The 16,774-nt window shown below is 35.5% G+C and overlaps 1 protein-coding gene across 3 annotated transcripts in view; it reads left to right on the top strand.

Annotated features, from left to right (window-relative positions):
- LOC125682212 (uncharacterized protein C1orf112-like) overlaps positions 1-16,774 on the top strand; it is a 47,065-nt gene that overhangs the window by 16,012 nt on the left and 14,279 nt on the right. For all 3 annotated transcript variants that reach the window (XM_048922665.2, XM_048922664.2, XM_048922666.2), the window contains 5 exons: positions 2,757-2,843; positions 6,539-6,614; positions 10,229-10,313; positions 10,442-10,577; positions 14,351-14,502. In XM_048922665.2, coding sequence (XP_048778622.2) covers positions 2,757-2,843; positions 6,539-6,614; positions 10,229-10,313; positions 10,442-10,577; positions 14,351-14,502 — 536 coding nt within the window. The remainder of the gene's footprint in view (positions 1-2,756; positions 2,844-6,538; positions 6,615-10,228; positions 10,314-10,441; positions 10,578-14,350; positions 14,503-16,774) is intronic.

The following is a 16,774-nucleotide window of genomic DNA, read 5'->3' as shown; positions in this document are numbered from 1 at the left end:
TTTTTTAACAATCAAGGAAGTTATGGATTTTTTATGCCCCTCTTTTAAGAAGATCTAGGGGCATATTGTTTTGTGCTTGTTGGTTGGTCAGTCGGTAGACCACATGTTATCTGCTCAATATCTTGAGAACCATTTACTTGATCAATAATGATATTTCATGTGTGGGTTGGTTTATATGAGTAGAAGAGGACCCCTATTGATTTTCAGGTCAAAAGGTCAATCCACTCTTGACATAGGAAGATACTGTTGGCACAATATCTTGAGAACCCTTTCCTTGACAGAATTAAACTTGGTTCACAGTACTGGTACATTGTGAGGAGTAAATGACCCCTATTGATTTTGAGGTCACATAGTTAAAGGTAAAACTGGACATGAGTATACTGACTGGTTAATGTATTGAGTGACCCTTTGCTTGACAGATATCAAACTTGGTACACTAGTACATCATAAGGTGTAGATGACCCTTATTTTTTTTAGGTCACATGGTCAAAGGTCAAACTGGACATTGTAATATATTGTCTGCACAATGTCGAGAACCCTTTTTGCTTGACAGACATTAAATTTGGTACACTGGTACATCTTAAGGAGGAGATGACCCCTATTGATTTGATGTTACATGGTTAAAGGTCAAGGGTCATCCTGGACTTAGGAAGATACTATCTACTCAATGTCTTGAGAACCCTTTGCTTGACAGACATTAAACTTGATACACTGGTACATCCAAAAGAGAAGATTACACCTTTCGATTTTGAGGTCACATGGTCAAGGGTCAAATTGGACATAGGATTGGAATATATTATCCATTCAATATCTTGAAAACAGTTATAGTAATTATTGACCCTATACTTTGTCAATTAACTTTTTTTTTCAGGCTCATTTAAAACAATCCATAGAACATCTGTCTGTCATCCAGTGAAATAGCTTGACCTAGTTTGTGAAAACATCTATTTAGCAGATATTAAAATCCACCTCTGACGTCATTCTTTTGTTCGAACACTCCATTATTTTTCAGGAATGGAGTGTTCCGAAAGTAGGTCAGCCTTTATACAAGTAGATATAAATGCATGCAACAAAAGAATGAAAAACGTAAGACATGATTAAAATGCACAAAGTTTAGTTTTTATTTGGGCCCAGCAAAGGTGGATTTTAAGTGGGTCAAATTGTACTCGTATCACTCCATTCCTTAAAAGCAATGGACCTCGGCCCCCTTCGGGGCCTCGGTCCATTACTTTTAAGGAATGGAGCGATACTCGTACATTAACCCTTACGTAAAGCACTGACTAGACTGATACAAACAGTAAAAATTCTTAATTTTTGAGTCACTATAGATGGTATATTGTGCCGTGTCACCTGTCCGCCTAGCCATTATAGGCTTGTGGTTGTACTTGTGGGTTTAGCACTTAGGTCTGACCAATTGGAATGAGGAAAACAGGTGGGGGTTTAAATATTGTTTGCTCGTCTGCTTTGAAAATGTAACAGATCTAAATGATTTGATGGTGGTATGATTTGTAATCATAGAAGCTTGTTTAGATCTCAAGATAAATCTCTCTGTCAGTCCCTCCCCCCCCCCCCCCCCCCCCTCCAGGTTGGGAAAATAGGCTAGATAAAAAAAAAAAAAGGTCAACTCTCACAACTCCTTAAGACAACATGACCAGCATTTTCATTCCTCAGATTTATCATAAAAACCTATGAAATGTAACAAAATTTGCAGTTATGTGTGCTACCAATAATCATGCTATCAATTAACAATCAGCAAACATTCAGTCTAACACTGTCAATTTGACCCAGTAAACGGTCAACTTTAACAGTTGTAATCACTGTGTATTCTGTTTCATTTCTATTGAAATCCCGTGCTTGTCATTTGCAACATTGAAGATACAATTTCTTTCAATCTAGTTAGATCTGTGTTTTAGTGCTGTCTATCCATATGTGAATATATACATTTCATGACGTATGCAATCTAATTCAAGACAATGTTGAAATTGTTGGAAAATATATTTTCTGGTTTACTTTTTACCTTATAATTTGAATAAGTGTAATATATAATCCTTTCCTATATTACTGTAAAGTGAATTTTATTCACGGCTACTTTATTTCCTGACTCGCCTGTGGTAAACTGATTTGCGATGAGTAATTTTTTAAGTTCAAGCCTATGACAAACATTCAAGGACAAATATTTGCGACGATAAGGTTTTACAGACGACAGGACACATTCGTAAATCTCGCAAATTTGTTTCGCACGCGAATAAGATTTGGTTTACAGTATATGGCGGCTTATTTTATGTGTTCGGAGTTTATCCTCCTTGCACTAATTCCCTTTTCCGTTGTTCAAATATGGAAATCATTAAGTCGAGGTCAGGTGATTTTTAGCCGTTATGTTTAGATAACTTACCGTAACAGGTCAATGATACGTACTTTAAAGTATTTATATTTTTAAAAATGCCGAAAAATATAAGTATAAGTAATTACGCATAAAAGATTTGTACATTTGAGGTCAGTTTATGCAAAATGATAAACACAATATATATTTCCATTGTTTATAAAAATTGATGGCCTGTCTGTATCAACACAGTATTTCAATGTGATGTGTTCAATTTCTAAAAACAGCTGTACCCTGGGGAAGACCATTGGGCATGAACTTTGTTATGAATTTGGTCAACATATACCACTATGATGTGGGTGTATCATTTGTTTAGGAGACCCTTTGTTAGTATCATTTGAAACTAAGTATCATATAATGTATTTCCTCTGTACAGAGCAGTGGAGAACAGTACCAGAGTCTGCTGAACTATGTGTCCGGTCCTCTGTCAAACCTCTTCAAGAAAACTCACTCACTGCAAGTGGTAAGTATGCTTGTCTAAAACACAAAACAACAAACATGTTTATGAAACACTATTCCCCTGACCTTGGCCAAGTCCAGCTGAGGTGATATTCTTTGACCTTGATATTTAACCTTGACTTTTCATCAATTAAAATCTCTGCTTTGTGTTGTTCAAAATTTATTAGTAAGTTAAAGTTGTGGACAGACAGATGGATGGAGGGAGGGACCCATAACGGTGTGCCAGCCAATCATTTTGGTTGGGGGAGGAGGAGGAATTCTCTAAGGTGATGAATACGTGATCATAAATTTTGTGTCATTCTACCAATGACAGAGAGAGATTCTCAATATCTCGTAATCTAGTTCTAGTGGTATACTGTAGAATCGCCATTGTTCGTAAGGAATTGATGTTCGTGGATTTCGTGGATCACTCTTACCCACGAATTTACATGTCCTCAAACATTTTTTAAACCAAGTAAAGTTATCTCTCCTAGTGACATTGCATCGCTTACCCACGAAATTAAGTCCCCACGAACCAGCAAAAATTTCGCTTTCCCACGAACATTGGCACAAAGGAATTAAAATGATTCCACAGTACTTTACTCGTGGCTGCAGTGCTACCTTTCTGAGGGGATGAGTGAGGGTCCTTTAATTACCAGGGTTAATGACCTGTTAATCAATGTTTTGGCCTTTATGTGTACTGACTTAACAATTTCAATCTATACCTGTTTACCATCACTCAGTGTGATCAGATTACTGTTCGCTAGAGGACTTGTCTGTATCTTATTGATATGCTTATTTGATTGCATTGTTGTGTAGTTCAGCTGAATCGTATAAACACTTAAAAGACTTATAGAACTACACTCCATGCTGGTTCCATGTTAAAGGTTTGAACGGGGATCAAAATTGAACTTCAGACACCCAGTGATCAGTAGACAGAGGTTTTATCTATTTTACAAGTGCATCTTGTATTTCTAAAAATGAAGATGGGTATGTGGAGGAGGTCCTTGTTTGTTTTCCGGTCTACAAAATGGGTTGGGGGCGTATAGTATTCTTTTTGGACATTGGTTCATTTGTTTGTCCATAGTCTAAATTTTGTCTGATCCGTAATGCTTCACTCAAATAATTTATGGTAATCATGTCGCACGTTCAACAAACCTGATGAAATTTTAGTGAAAATTGTAAACCATATTGATGTCTTCTGTGACCATCAATTGGGACTGATTGTTTGAAAGCAAACAACAAAATTTTAAATGGGAAAAACAATACTGATCACAATAGTATGAACAAGCGTTTTTACTTCGGTTATCTTAAAAAGAGCAAGAGAGATCATGTTCCCGACCTTGATGGCATCTATTTTATGGCCACTGCTTGTTTTGTATTACAGCATTAATTACAGGTACAGATATCGAATCCCTTACATTTCTGTGTAATGAAAATCCCATTGTGGTGCATTTTCCTATCAATTATTTATGTAGGAAAATAAAACACACAAAAGGATACAATATTGCCATGACCTTCAAATTTATGCACAATCTAAACATATCCCACTTCTGTAATTTTTGCCACAAAATGGTATATTAGCTATTTACATTTTGCTTTTGCTTCTGAACCTCCTCCCCCCTCCCCCCACCCCTAATAGACCACTAGTAAATGTTTACATTTCTTTGAATGAATATGTATATATAATTATTGTGTCTATCTAATTTTAAATATTTACATTTCTATTGTTTTTGCCTTTGATATCTTTACAAAGTGTAATGATAGCCATTTCCTCATGACCTCGCTGCATTTGTTGCATATGAATACAGAATAAATTTTAGTTTTGAAAATACATGAGTCTCAGAGTATGAACTTCCAACGCTTCAAACCCTAGGACTTAGAGACAGATAGATATTTTAGTATTCCACATTTTGTCAAATTTTGGAGTCAAGTACATATAACAGGAGTATTTACAGTTCATGATGCAGTGCAGTCGATTGGAAATTACTGTATTGTGTGGGAAAAGAGACCAGGCACAGGTATAGCCCACTCAGTAGCAGAGCTTCCAGTACACCTGATAAAACACTCGGGGTTTTTTTCTTCCTGGTTTACTTGTATTGTAGGTGTTGCGTGCTCGTAATACACTTGTTTGTTATGTACACAGGCTAATCAGGAAGTCACTCGATCCATTTGCTTTGGTGCCGATTTTCTGTATTAAAACATGATTTTAATAAAGATTTTGTTTACAAAATCTGTTTCAAAACATTTCCAGGAAATGGCATGAACAGTTCATTATGCTATCATTATTATTTTTTTTATCTCATTATACCAATGCATTAATTTCTGTATTTTATTAAGTTTTATGTAAGCATGTATTTCAAAAGCAAGAAATAAGAAATACTGCAATCTTTGATCAATTCTCAAATGAATGGTGGAGTAGAGATGTGAAAAGTTTCATTTCCAGTTTTTTTACCAAGTATTATTAACACATGAACTTCACAAGCGGATTTCATAGAATTTACTCTACAGGGTAAATGATGTCATGGTAACCTTGTAGATGTTAAACTGTTTTTTAAGTCAATTTCTGTTGAAGTGCACAGGAAGTGGTACACTTGATAGCATCATTAGAGTATTAACGGGAATGAACTGTCAGATAAAAAAATACAGATCTTTAAAAGCATTTTCTGAAAAGTGATAGTAAGAGAAATTGCATTTAAGAAATGAATAAGAATAGAGAGAGAAAAATAATATCACCTGAAAACCCTACACCTGTAAGTGACCTAAGAATTAAATTTGTCCAGTTTATGGTCTGATTTGAATTACACAGCTATGTTAAGGCTTTCCGGAGTTTGAAATGCGTTTAAAACATACATTGGATTGCGAGGTCGGTTTTTGGTTTTCACTTGTAATTTATATACTTAAAAGTACAGAGAATTTATATTGAAGGTTCTCTCGGCTATATATTAGCATATCTGTTATGATATCACATGACTTCGTTGATCACGTGACGGTCATTTATAATTGTTTGAAGTGTTTCACATAAATCGCTTCAGCGCGGCTCATTTAACAATTATTTTAAACTTTTTGTTTGATAAATGAACTCACCGTACCCTTGTGTATCTGAAATGTACTTGGGAAAAATGGTAGTATTACTTGCGTACAAAATACACGTATTTCATGAAGAGTTCAACTTACGGACACACTTACCTACACATTTGATGGTAATCTATATTCAAACAAAGCCATCAAACATTTAACCAAGCAAGATTCGGGTAGAGAACAAACTCCTCTTACAATTTCCGTAATATATCTCAAATGAACCATCATAAATTACCTGTGCTAGACTCTTTTATAAACACATCATAAAATTCTACCTCTTATCGCTGGTATAAAACAGAGTACATTTCAAAAGTATATTTTTCGAAAGCAGTGTAAACACGCTGAATTTCAATCAAGGGTAATTAACAAACTATTTTAAAATATTCGGACATATAAGATATTAAAATACAATTCAGACACGTGAATTTTGCTATAGTGTTCTGACATCTTATAGGCAGTTTGAAATAAGGTCTAAAGTTTTTGACACTCTCCCTGTCATAACAGCTCAAGTTTGCAGTGACTTGACGTCATTTTCCATTATGACGTCATATATTGGTAGTTCAGAGAAGTAAAGGCACAAAGTGCACTGTGATATTCTATAAGGGATTCCTTAACCTACCCGCGTACTTTTTTTTCCAGACTTTTCTTCGTCTTTTGGACAATGTCCGATTGAGTGATCCTGTCACAGAGCAAGATGTCCAAGACCTCCATCTCGGTATACCATGGTGTTTTTTTTTTTTTAGTCAGTATTTAGAAACACCAAGATATTCTGTTAAGTGGTTATAATTGAGTAGTATGATGACCCAGTTTTCCTGAGTTTGATGGCGTCGGGCTTGGTGTAAAATGCTGACTCTGGACCCTCTAAATTTGACCTCTAAAATATGGAGCCTCTTGTCATTAGAGCTTGTCAGGAAAGGAGCTTCTGAAGTTTGAGTCTGTCATTTCCTGTACTATCCTTGTTCTGTAGATCTCAATGATAAAGCATCTGTCAGAAATATTCTGTATTCTTTATCAACAGAAATATTTTGGGAAATTGAAATTGTATTAAGGGTAAGGAGTGTTATACTGGAAAAGTGAAATGGCAAAATAGCAAATTAATTACCATTTGTCATCAGAAATCAGAAACATACAGTCAGATAATGTGCAAATGTGTGAACTAGTGCATTTGAAATTCTGACAAATTTATAATCATTCATAATTATACACAAAAAATTGGGGTTTATGTGAGAGAATCTATTTCAAATATTTATAATATACATAATGATTTTCAATCTTCTTTTTGTTTGTTTGTCCCATTATATGTAAACAGAATTACATAACATTGCAAAGGAACCATTTTTTTAATCATTTAGAAGTCTCTCTCTTTAGACTAGAATATTGTGATGAAAATACATGCCATTAACCCTATACAATCCATTATAATTAAGTTTACCATTTCAGCAGCAAGGCTTGTCAGATAATGATAGAACTGTTAAGTGTAGTTGAATTCAGTCTCTGTTATCAGAAGGAAAACATCATTCTTCGAGCTTCAACAACTAGCTATACTTTGTTTGCAAAACTTTATATTTTAGCCACAAATTTGTAATGCTCATATGTGTTGAAAGCTCCACCCCTGACAATCTCTTATAACAAGAGGCTCTAACCTCTCTCGTATTTTGGAGGGTCCAGAGTCAGCATTTTACACCCTGGTATCAGTGCTTTCAAACAGTGCTAACAGGAAACAGCTGCTGCCGTGTCTTTTTTGCCTCTAGTTTTCCAAATCAATGGGCAGTGTGTAGAGCAAGTTAATCAAAGTGTGTCCAATTGTCATCCAAGCTGTGACCTTTTCAAGTTATATTTTCAAATTTTTTTCTCAAAAATTATTTTTGGCCATACTGTGTTTTAATCTGACACTTAGCATAATTGGATCTTTAAAGGTTAAGGTGACTTGTATATTTCCAAATGAGGCCATTTCCCTGTCAAGAGGAGAATCGCAGAATGGAGAAAATTTCATAGCATTGCATAAGAATCTGTTTTTAGCTCACCTGAGCTGAAAGCTCAAGTGAGCTTTTCTGATCGCTTTTTGTCCGTCGTCTGTCTGTCCATCTGTCTGTCTGTTAAACTTTTCACATTTTTGACTTCTTCTCCAGAACCACTGGGCCAATTTCAACTAAACCTGGCCAAAAGCATCCTTGAGTGAAGGGCTTTCAAGTTTGTTCAAATGAAGGGCCATGTCCCTTTCAAAGGGGAGATAATCACAAAAATGCAAAAATAGGGTGGGGTCATTTAAAAATCTTCTTCTCAAGAACCACTGGGCCAGAAGAGCTGAAATTTACCTGAAAACTTCCTGACATATTGCAGATTCAAGTTTGTTCAAATCATGGCCCCCAGTGGTAGGATGGGGCCACAAGGGGGGATCAAAGTTTTACATACAAATATATAGGGAAAAACTTTTAAAATCTTCTTCTCAAGAACCACTAAGCCAGAAAAGCTGATTTTTACATGAAAGCTTTCTGACATAATGCAGATTCAAGTTTGTTCAAATCATGGCCCCCGGGGATAGGATGGGGCCACAAGGGGGGATCAAAGTTTTACATACAAATATATAGGGAAAAACTTTAAAAATCTTCTTCTCAAGAACCACTAAGCCAGAAAAGCTGAGATTTACATGAAAGCTTCCTGACATAATGCAGATTCAAGTTTGTTCAAATCATGGGCTCTGGGAATTGGATGGGGCCACAATAGGGGATCAAAGTTTTACATACAAATATATAGGAAAAATCTTTAAAAATTTTCTTCTCAAGAACCACTAAGCCAGAAAAGCTGATTTTTACATGAAAACTTTCTGACATAGTGCAGATTCAAGTTTGTTCAAATCATGGCCCCCGGGGGTAGGATGGGGCCACAAGGGGGATCAAAGTTTTACATACAAATATATAGTTAAAATCTTTTTCTCAATAACCACTGAGTCAGAAAAGCTGATATTTACTAGAAAACTTTCTGACATAGTGCAGATTCAAGTTTGTTCAAATCATGGCCCCCAGGGGTAGGATGGGGCCACAAGTGGGGGGGGGGTCAAAGTTTTACATACAAATATAGGAAAAAGCTTTAAAAATCTTCTTCTCAAGAACCATTGGGCCAAAGAAGTTGACATTTACATGAAAGCTTTCTGAGATAGTGTAGATTCAAGTTTGCAAAGGGTAGTTTGGGCCATAATAGGGACTAAGGTTTTACATGCAAATATATATGGAAAGTCTTCAGATATGGGCCAAGGTGGCTCAGGTGAGCGATGTGGCCCATGGGCCTCTTGTTAAAAAAAGTGAAAGAAGACAAAATTCATACATATTTTCAAATTAGTCTATGCAAACACCCATGACCTGTGTACATGGTATATATATGTTTATTCACCAATCAAGGGCCCTGGGGGGGGGGGGGGGGGGGGGGGGGGGGGCAATTGTAATATGAATTACAAACTGGGGGTTTACTGAATGGATCAAAGTCTAATGCTAACTTTTTCTCATGATGGTAAAAACAGTTTATCAGTACATAAACATGTAATAAACAACAGAGAATGCTGCATTTTATAGAATTTAAAGTTAAGCTAATAAACTATCCATGTGTAATTATCTTTTTTTTTCTAATGTACTTGCAAAGAAAGTTCAAGACATTTCTTTGAATGCAAATATTTAAAGGTGTGCCATATTAAACAGTAGTTTTCAATGTTGGAAACTAGACCAAAATTTTTTTCAGTATGATTAAGTATGAAAATAATATCTGACGTTTCATCAAATTATGAATTGGTATTGACGAAATACTTGTCTATTCAATGCAAGGGGAAAACAGTGATTTTTTAGTTCATGTTTATAAAATATTGACGTTTATTGTGGTTGTGCACAAGCACATGGGAAAAGTGTTATTAGAAAGATCACGGATTAAGAGATTTTTGGTTACAATATGAAGTCATATTCCAAATGAGTAAATGTTCAACTCCTCCTCACACACTCAGTACTTAAAATGGTTCTCTCTACCTTGTTTCTTCTCTAACTGTCCTATATTGCTGAATGTGTTCTGCCAAAAGCCCCACAGGTCATTTGCAACGTCATGATTGTTTACTTTCGAAATTCAGCATTTGACGCGTCACATGATCATGAATAGTTTGAAATGGTGTGTTTATTATCCAACTTGGGAAACGAGAAATAAATGGGAAATAAGATTTATTATTATTAGATCGAGTTAAATTGCATAAGGTATATAACTTATCTAGCTTGATAAAGAAAAACACATACTTTTATTTTTATGATAATATCCAATTGATACAGCCTATTATAGGTTTTAGTTGTTTCTTTGCAGTTTGCCATGGTCTCTTTGATGTCTGTCGGATTGTTACTTCGCTGGATATGAAATTGGTGGTGACGCTGTGGAAATCTATTTCAAAGTAAAACATTATTGATAGCATTAATGCGGTGCAAAACCTACCCATGAAAAACACTTTAATGCTTACCTACATTTGGAATATCATAATGGTGAGATGGCACAGATTTGACATGACTGTTGCTGTTTTAGGCATGCTGTCAGTAATAAGGTCCACCTTGGTCAGCGGTTGCAGATGGGGGAGATGATTAGTCACCTTTGTGGGGAAATCCAGACTGGATTTACATACCTCCTCCAGCTGATTCCGCAGACAGATCCGGATGGAATGGTGGGTTTTTATGTTGGACTTCTATGATAATGAATTTCTCTGTTAGTCCAGATTTTACACCGGGGGCAGCATGTCTTCCTGTAAAGACGTTTTGGGATTAAAGGATCCCACTTCCAAGATTCAATGCTTGGAGCCTTATAGTGATCATTATGTTTGTCAACACGTTTTCGCAGCACAGTATTTGCGTTATTTAGAATTGTTAAGTGTTTGGTTTGATTGAATTACTTTTGAATAAAATGAATTTACAGGATCATTTTATATGACATAATGGACAGACTAGTGAAATGCTTTGCAGACTAGTGAACATCAATAGCCACTAGTCCGTCCAGACTAGTGCTTGAAAAAAGTTAATTTTATAACCTTGTATGCTCCAGAGTATTGAAGATTGAAACTTCAACCTTGCTCATAACTTTAATATGGTTACATTTGTATATGGCCAAGATAGATGGTTCATATTTAGTAGGGACTATTGGTAAATAGACTGATCAGAGGAAGAATTTATTAATGTCAAAAGTTGATATCAAAACAAATTTGGAATTGTATGATTCACGACTCGGGTATTGTTAATTCTGCTATTTTAACTTGCCTATATGTAAGTCAAAGCCTCAAATGAGCTTTTCTGATCAACTTTTATTAAACTCAGGTGACCTATTGCAATTGGTTGTCGTCCGTTGTCATCCGTCGTGTGTTCACAATTAAACATTGTTAACTTCTTGATAACTACCAGTCCAATTCTTTTCAAATTTGGTATGAAGCATCATTGGGACAAGGGGAACATAAATTATAACTTTCAGGACTCCAGCACCCCAGGGGCCTTAGGGGCGGGGCAAAAACTGCCCAAAATTTACCAATTTTCAAATATCTTCTCAAGAACCGCACATGTGAAAGAAAAACTAAATGCATCGTGATGTAGAGCAGGAAGGCCTCTACCAAAATTGTAAATTTCATGATCCCCGGGGTTCTGACCCCAGGGCAGGGCCAAACTTGGTATATAGTGTTTATGTGTAAAACACTTGAATAACATCTTCTTTAGTGCTATGTATACTAAATTGAAAATAAATAGATATTTAGAAAGAACAGGTAGTCCTGTAACAAAATTGTAAATTTGATGATCCCAGGGGTAGGGGTTTTGGTATCAAGGTGGGGTCAAAATGGTCAGTTATTAAATGTATGAACAATAGACATTTTTAACTTCTTCTTGATAACTATCATTCCAATTCTTTTCAAATTTGGTATGAAACATATTTGGAACAAGGGGGACATCTATTGTAAATTTCAGGATTCCTTCACCCCTGGGGCCTTAGGGATGGGGCAAAAACTGTCCAAATTAGACCAATTTTTAAAAACCTTCTTCTCTAGAACTGCACATGTGTAAGAAAAACTAAATGCATAGTGATGTAGAGCAAGAAGGCCTCTACCAAAATTGTAAACTTCATGATCACCGGGGTAGGGGTTCTGAACCCAGGGCAGGGCCAAACTTGGTATATAGTGTTTATGTGTAAAACACTTAAATAGCATCTTCTTTTGTGCTATTTATACTAAATTGAAACTAAATGGATAGAGCAGGTAGTCTTTTATCAAAATTGTAAATTTGATGATCCCAGGGGTAGGCGTTTTGGTATCAGGGTAGGGTCGAAATGGTCAGTTATCAAATGTGTGAACAATAGACATTTTTAACTTTTTCTTGGTAGCAATTATTCCAATTCTTTTCAAATTTGGTATGAAATATAATATATTTTGAACAAGGGGAACATAAATTGTAAATTTCAGGATTCCTGCACCCCTCGGGCCTTAGGGGTAGGGCAAAACTGCCCAAAATTGACCAATTTTCAAAGATCTTCTCTAGAACTGCACATGTGTATGAAAAACTAAATGCATAGTGATGTAGAGCAGGAAGGTCTCTACCAAAATTGTAAATTTCATGATTCCCAGGGTAGGGGTGGGGCCAAACTTAGTATATAGAATTTCTATGTAAGTTTGCTGATACTGTATAAAACCTAAATGCATATTTAGGAATAGAAGAAAAGGATGTACAAAAAATGGTGAATTTCGTAACCCAGGGTTATGACTTAGGACGAGTCCAAATTAGTCATACATGTATCTTTTGATGTTTTAATGTTAATGCACCTATTATTTAAAGCCTTTCATCAGTGTATGCACTTTTGAGGGCAGTGAAGTTTTAAGAACACATCTTGTTTTATACTGTTGCTGAACATTAGAATTTAGCTTAGATATTCAGAACAGGAATTTTTTTCTAGATTTCACAGCCCATGGAAATAGTGATAATTTTTCACTAGTGACTGATAAGGCTTGTGGACCTTTTTTTGGATATCTATTTTCCTTTTTATTTTCAAGAACCATAAGGCAAATTTCAACCTAACTTGCAGTGATTCATTTTGAAAATAGTTATCATGAGTCTGGTGGACTCCCCTTGCTTACAATACTGAGTCCCATGCTACAATCAGTGAGTCCCGATTTCATTCTTTCAAACAGCTTGACAATCACAGGTATAAACAATCACAGGTATAAACAATCACAGGTATAAACAATCACAAGTATAAACAATCACAGGTATAAACAATCACAAGTATAAACAATCACAGGTATACAGGTAGAAACAATCACAGGTATACAGGTATAAACAATCACAAGTATAAACAATCACAGGTATAAACAATCACAAGTATAAACAATCACAGGTATAAACAATCACAGGTATAAACAAACCAAGTTAAGGAAACAGTTTACTGTTGTCTCCCCCTCTAGAGAATAAATATTTCGCTTTTTATTAGAGGCCATCAAATAATTCACTTGAAGAAAATTCTTACTCGTAGAACTTTCATATTGTAAAATGATTTTCTGATAAAAAAAAAATTCTCAAGACCAAGTTCATGCAACAGATCAATCAATGATTTGATTTTTAGAGTGGTACAATTTAAGTTTTCTACACACATTATAAATAAGTTTATGATCTGCCAAATTTACGTGTCTGCTTAAAGTTGAATGCTGGAAGTTTTTATTCCTAGCTACTTTGTTCATGCCATTCAGTTATTTTATGTTCTGTGCAAATGCTGCAATAAATTTTTCTTAATTTTTCACAAATCTTGGCCAAGAATAAAGTGAAAGCCATTTTTGTTGAATTTTTTTCACCTTTCGAATATTCTCAACCTCTACTTCAATTTGAAGACCGACGTTTGATTTCAGGGACTCTGTGTTTGGTTGGTTTTTTTACCCGTGGTTACTGGCAATATTATAGTTCACATCACTTTGCAAAAACATTATTATCTTTTCCTGATTAGCAAGTTTTATAAAATAAAAAAAAATCAGTGGAATCAGAATATATGTGAGGAAATTCTAGTTTCCAGTTTTCCCGCCATAATGCCATAGGTACTAATTACCGTTGGGGGAGGGGGGGGGCATTTTCTTATAATTTAAAATTTTTATGAATCTGTTGGGATGCACAGTTATTGAAATCATGCGTCCTGAGCAAATTCAATGCGTAATTTACGCAGAATGCACGCCAAAATGAATCACTGAACTTGAAACAAGGCATCCTCAGATAAATGGGATTCAAAGTTGTTCAAATGAATAGCATTGCAACCTTTCCAATGGCTATTGATCAAGAAATAGTGAATATATTACATAATGTTTCAAAAATCTTCTCAATCACAAAATGAAACCATGTGTGCTTTTATTGATAATAGTTTGACAGTATACATTTGAAATAATTTTGTTTGGACAGAAAACTTAACCACTATTAATGATTTATACAGATATTGTCCCAGGGAGATGAAAAGGGATTCCAGAAATCCCTGAAGATCCTAGGATTCCAAATGAAGATCCTTGTTATGTTGGTTCGAGAATTTGCAGATGTCATTCATGATTGTGAGGAACAAATCTATAGCGTGCTCATAACATTTCTGAGGTAAGATACCTTCTATACTCTATCTTTATGATCATCTGAAGGTACTCTGGTGTATCTGAAAGTCTCTGTTGGAGTACCTTTGTGATATCTGAGAGATGCCTGAATATCAATATGGGGGTACCTTTGTGATATCTGAGAAATGCCTGACTATCAATATGGGGGTACCTTTGTGATAAATGAGAAATGCCTGAATATCAATATGGGGGTACCTTTGTGATAAATGAGAAATGTCTGAGTATCAATATGGGGGTACCTTTGTGATATCTGAGAAATGTCTGAATATTAATATGGGGGTACCTTTGTGGTATCTGAAATGTTTCTGATTATCTCTTTGCAATATCTGAGACATATCTGAATATCTCTATAAGAGTACAGTGGAACCCATTTAATATGATAGTGGTTTAATATGATGATATGGTATATTGTGATGGGTTTTTTTTTTTTTTACAAAAACACTAAACCATTTTTTATCAAGTCAATGTAGATATACCTTTTTATTATGATGCTTCAAGATGCAAAACTCACAGATTATGACACCTCTTATTTTGGTGTGACTATTGTTGGTGGAGGGGTGAAGCACATCACTACCTTTTTTGTATTACTAAGTAGCCTGCAGGACTTAAAAATTCCATTGAAGTTGACTGTAAGGGGACTAGTAATGTTCCAAAGCAAAATGCATGGAGCTACCTGGACCTGTACAGTCTATTTGACATCCATCGTTATCTTGTTCGTAGACCTTTCATATTTTAAACAAAGCTAGTAGATAATTGAAGAAAGATATTTATAGATTTTGTGGTCATGAGGTCAAGATCACAGCAGACATTCAATTCAAGTTTTAACATTTTTTCATTGTGACACAATATCTTGAAAAGTATTTAACATAAATAAGGATGTTTATTGAGATTTGGTTTTTGTGGAGTTGCTATTCCTGATTTTAGTTTAGTTTCTCTGTTGTGTCCATACCATGAAAACAATACAACCACACATACACACACACCTGAAAATTCCCAGTGGCCAGTTTTACAAAAGATGTCACAAGTAAGATTGAAATTATAAAAAAACCCAGTTTTTTGGGGGGGAGGGGTTTCCTTTATTTATTACTTGCTGATTTCTTATCATGGAAAGAAAACATATCCAAAAGTAATAAAACATACAAGCCTACAATGACAATGTGATGCTTCGTTGATTATGAAGTGGAGAATTTCATTTCCTTAATCCTACAATATTTTGTGAAAGAGCTACAGGTTTCCTCCAACTGAATAGACTACTGTATACAGGAAAATATTTGCCACCAGTTTATCAGCTCACCTGAGCCGAAGGCTCAAGTGAGCTTTTCTGATCACATTTTGTCCGGCGTCCGTCTGTTTGTCTGTCCATCTGTCTGTAAACTTTTCACATTTTCATCTTCTTCTCATGAACCACTGGGCCAATTTCAACCAAACATGGCCAAAAGCATCCTTGGGTGAAGGGCTTTCAAGTTTGTTCAAATGAAGGGCCATGTCCCTTTCAAAGGGGAGATAATCACAAAAATGCAAAAATAGGGTGGGCTCATTTAAAAATCTTCTTCTCAAGAACCACTAAGCCAGAAGAGTTGAAATTTACATGAAAGCTTTCTGACATAGTGCAGATTCAAGTTTGTTAAAATCATGGCCCCCAGGGGTTAGATGGGGCCACAAGGGGGGATCAAAGTTTTACATACAAATATATAGGGAAAATCTTTAAAAATCTTCTTCTCAAGAACCACTAAGCCAGAAAAGCTGAGATTTACATGAAAGCTTCCTGACATAATGCAGATTCAAGTTTGTTCAAATCATGGGCCCCGGGGGTTGAATGGGGCCACAATAGGGGATCAAAGTTTTACATACAACAATATAGGAAAAATCTTTAAAAATCTTCTTCTCAAGAACCACTGAACCAGAAAAGCTGATTTTTACATGAAAACTTTCTGACATAGTGCAGATTCAAGTTTGTTCAAATTATGGCCCCCGGGGATAAGATGGGGCCACAAGGGGGGATCAAATTTTTACACACAAATATATAGGAAAAATCTTTAAAAATCTTCTCAAGAACCACTAAGCCAGAAAAGCTGAGATTTACATGAAAGCTTCCTGACATAATGCAGATTCAAGTTTGTTCAAATCATGGGCCCCAGGGGTTGGATGGGGCCACAATAGGGGATCAAAGTTTTACATACAAATATATAGGAAAAATCTTGAAAAATCTTCTTCTCAAGAACCACTGAGCCAGAAAAGCTGATTTTTACATGAAAACT

Source organism: Ostrea edulis, chromosome 2, assembly GCF_947568905.1.
Source record: "Ostrea edulis chromosome 2, xbOstEdul1.1, whole genome shotgun sequence".
In the NCBI taxonomy this organism is placed as follows: domain Eukaryota; kingdom Metazoa; phylum Mollusca; class Bivalvia; order Ostreida; family Ostreidae; genus Ostrea; species Ostrea edulis.
Note: the sequence above shows the minus strand (reverse complement) of the source record. Positions and strands in the feature narration are given on the sequence as shown.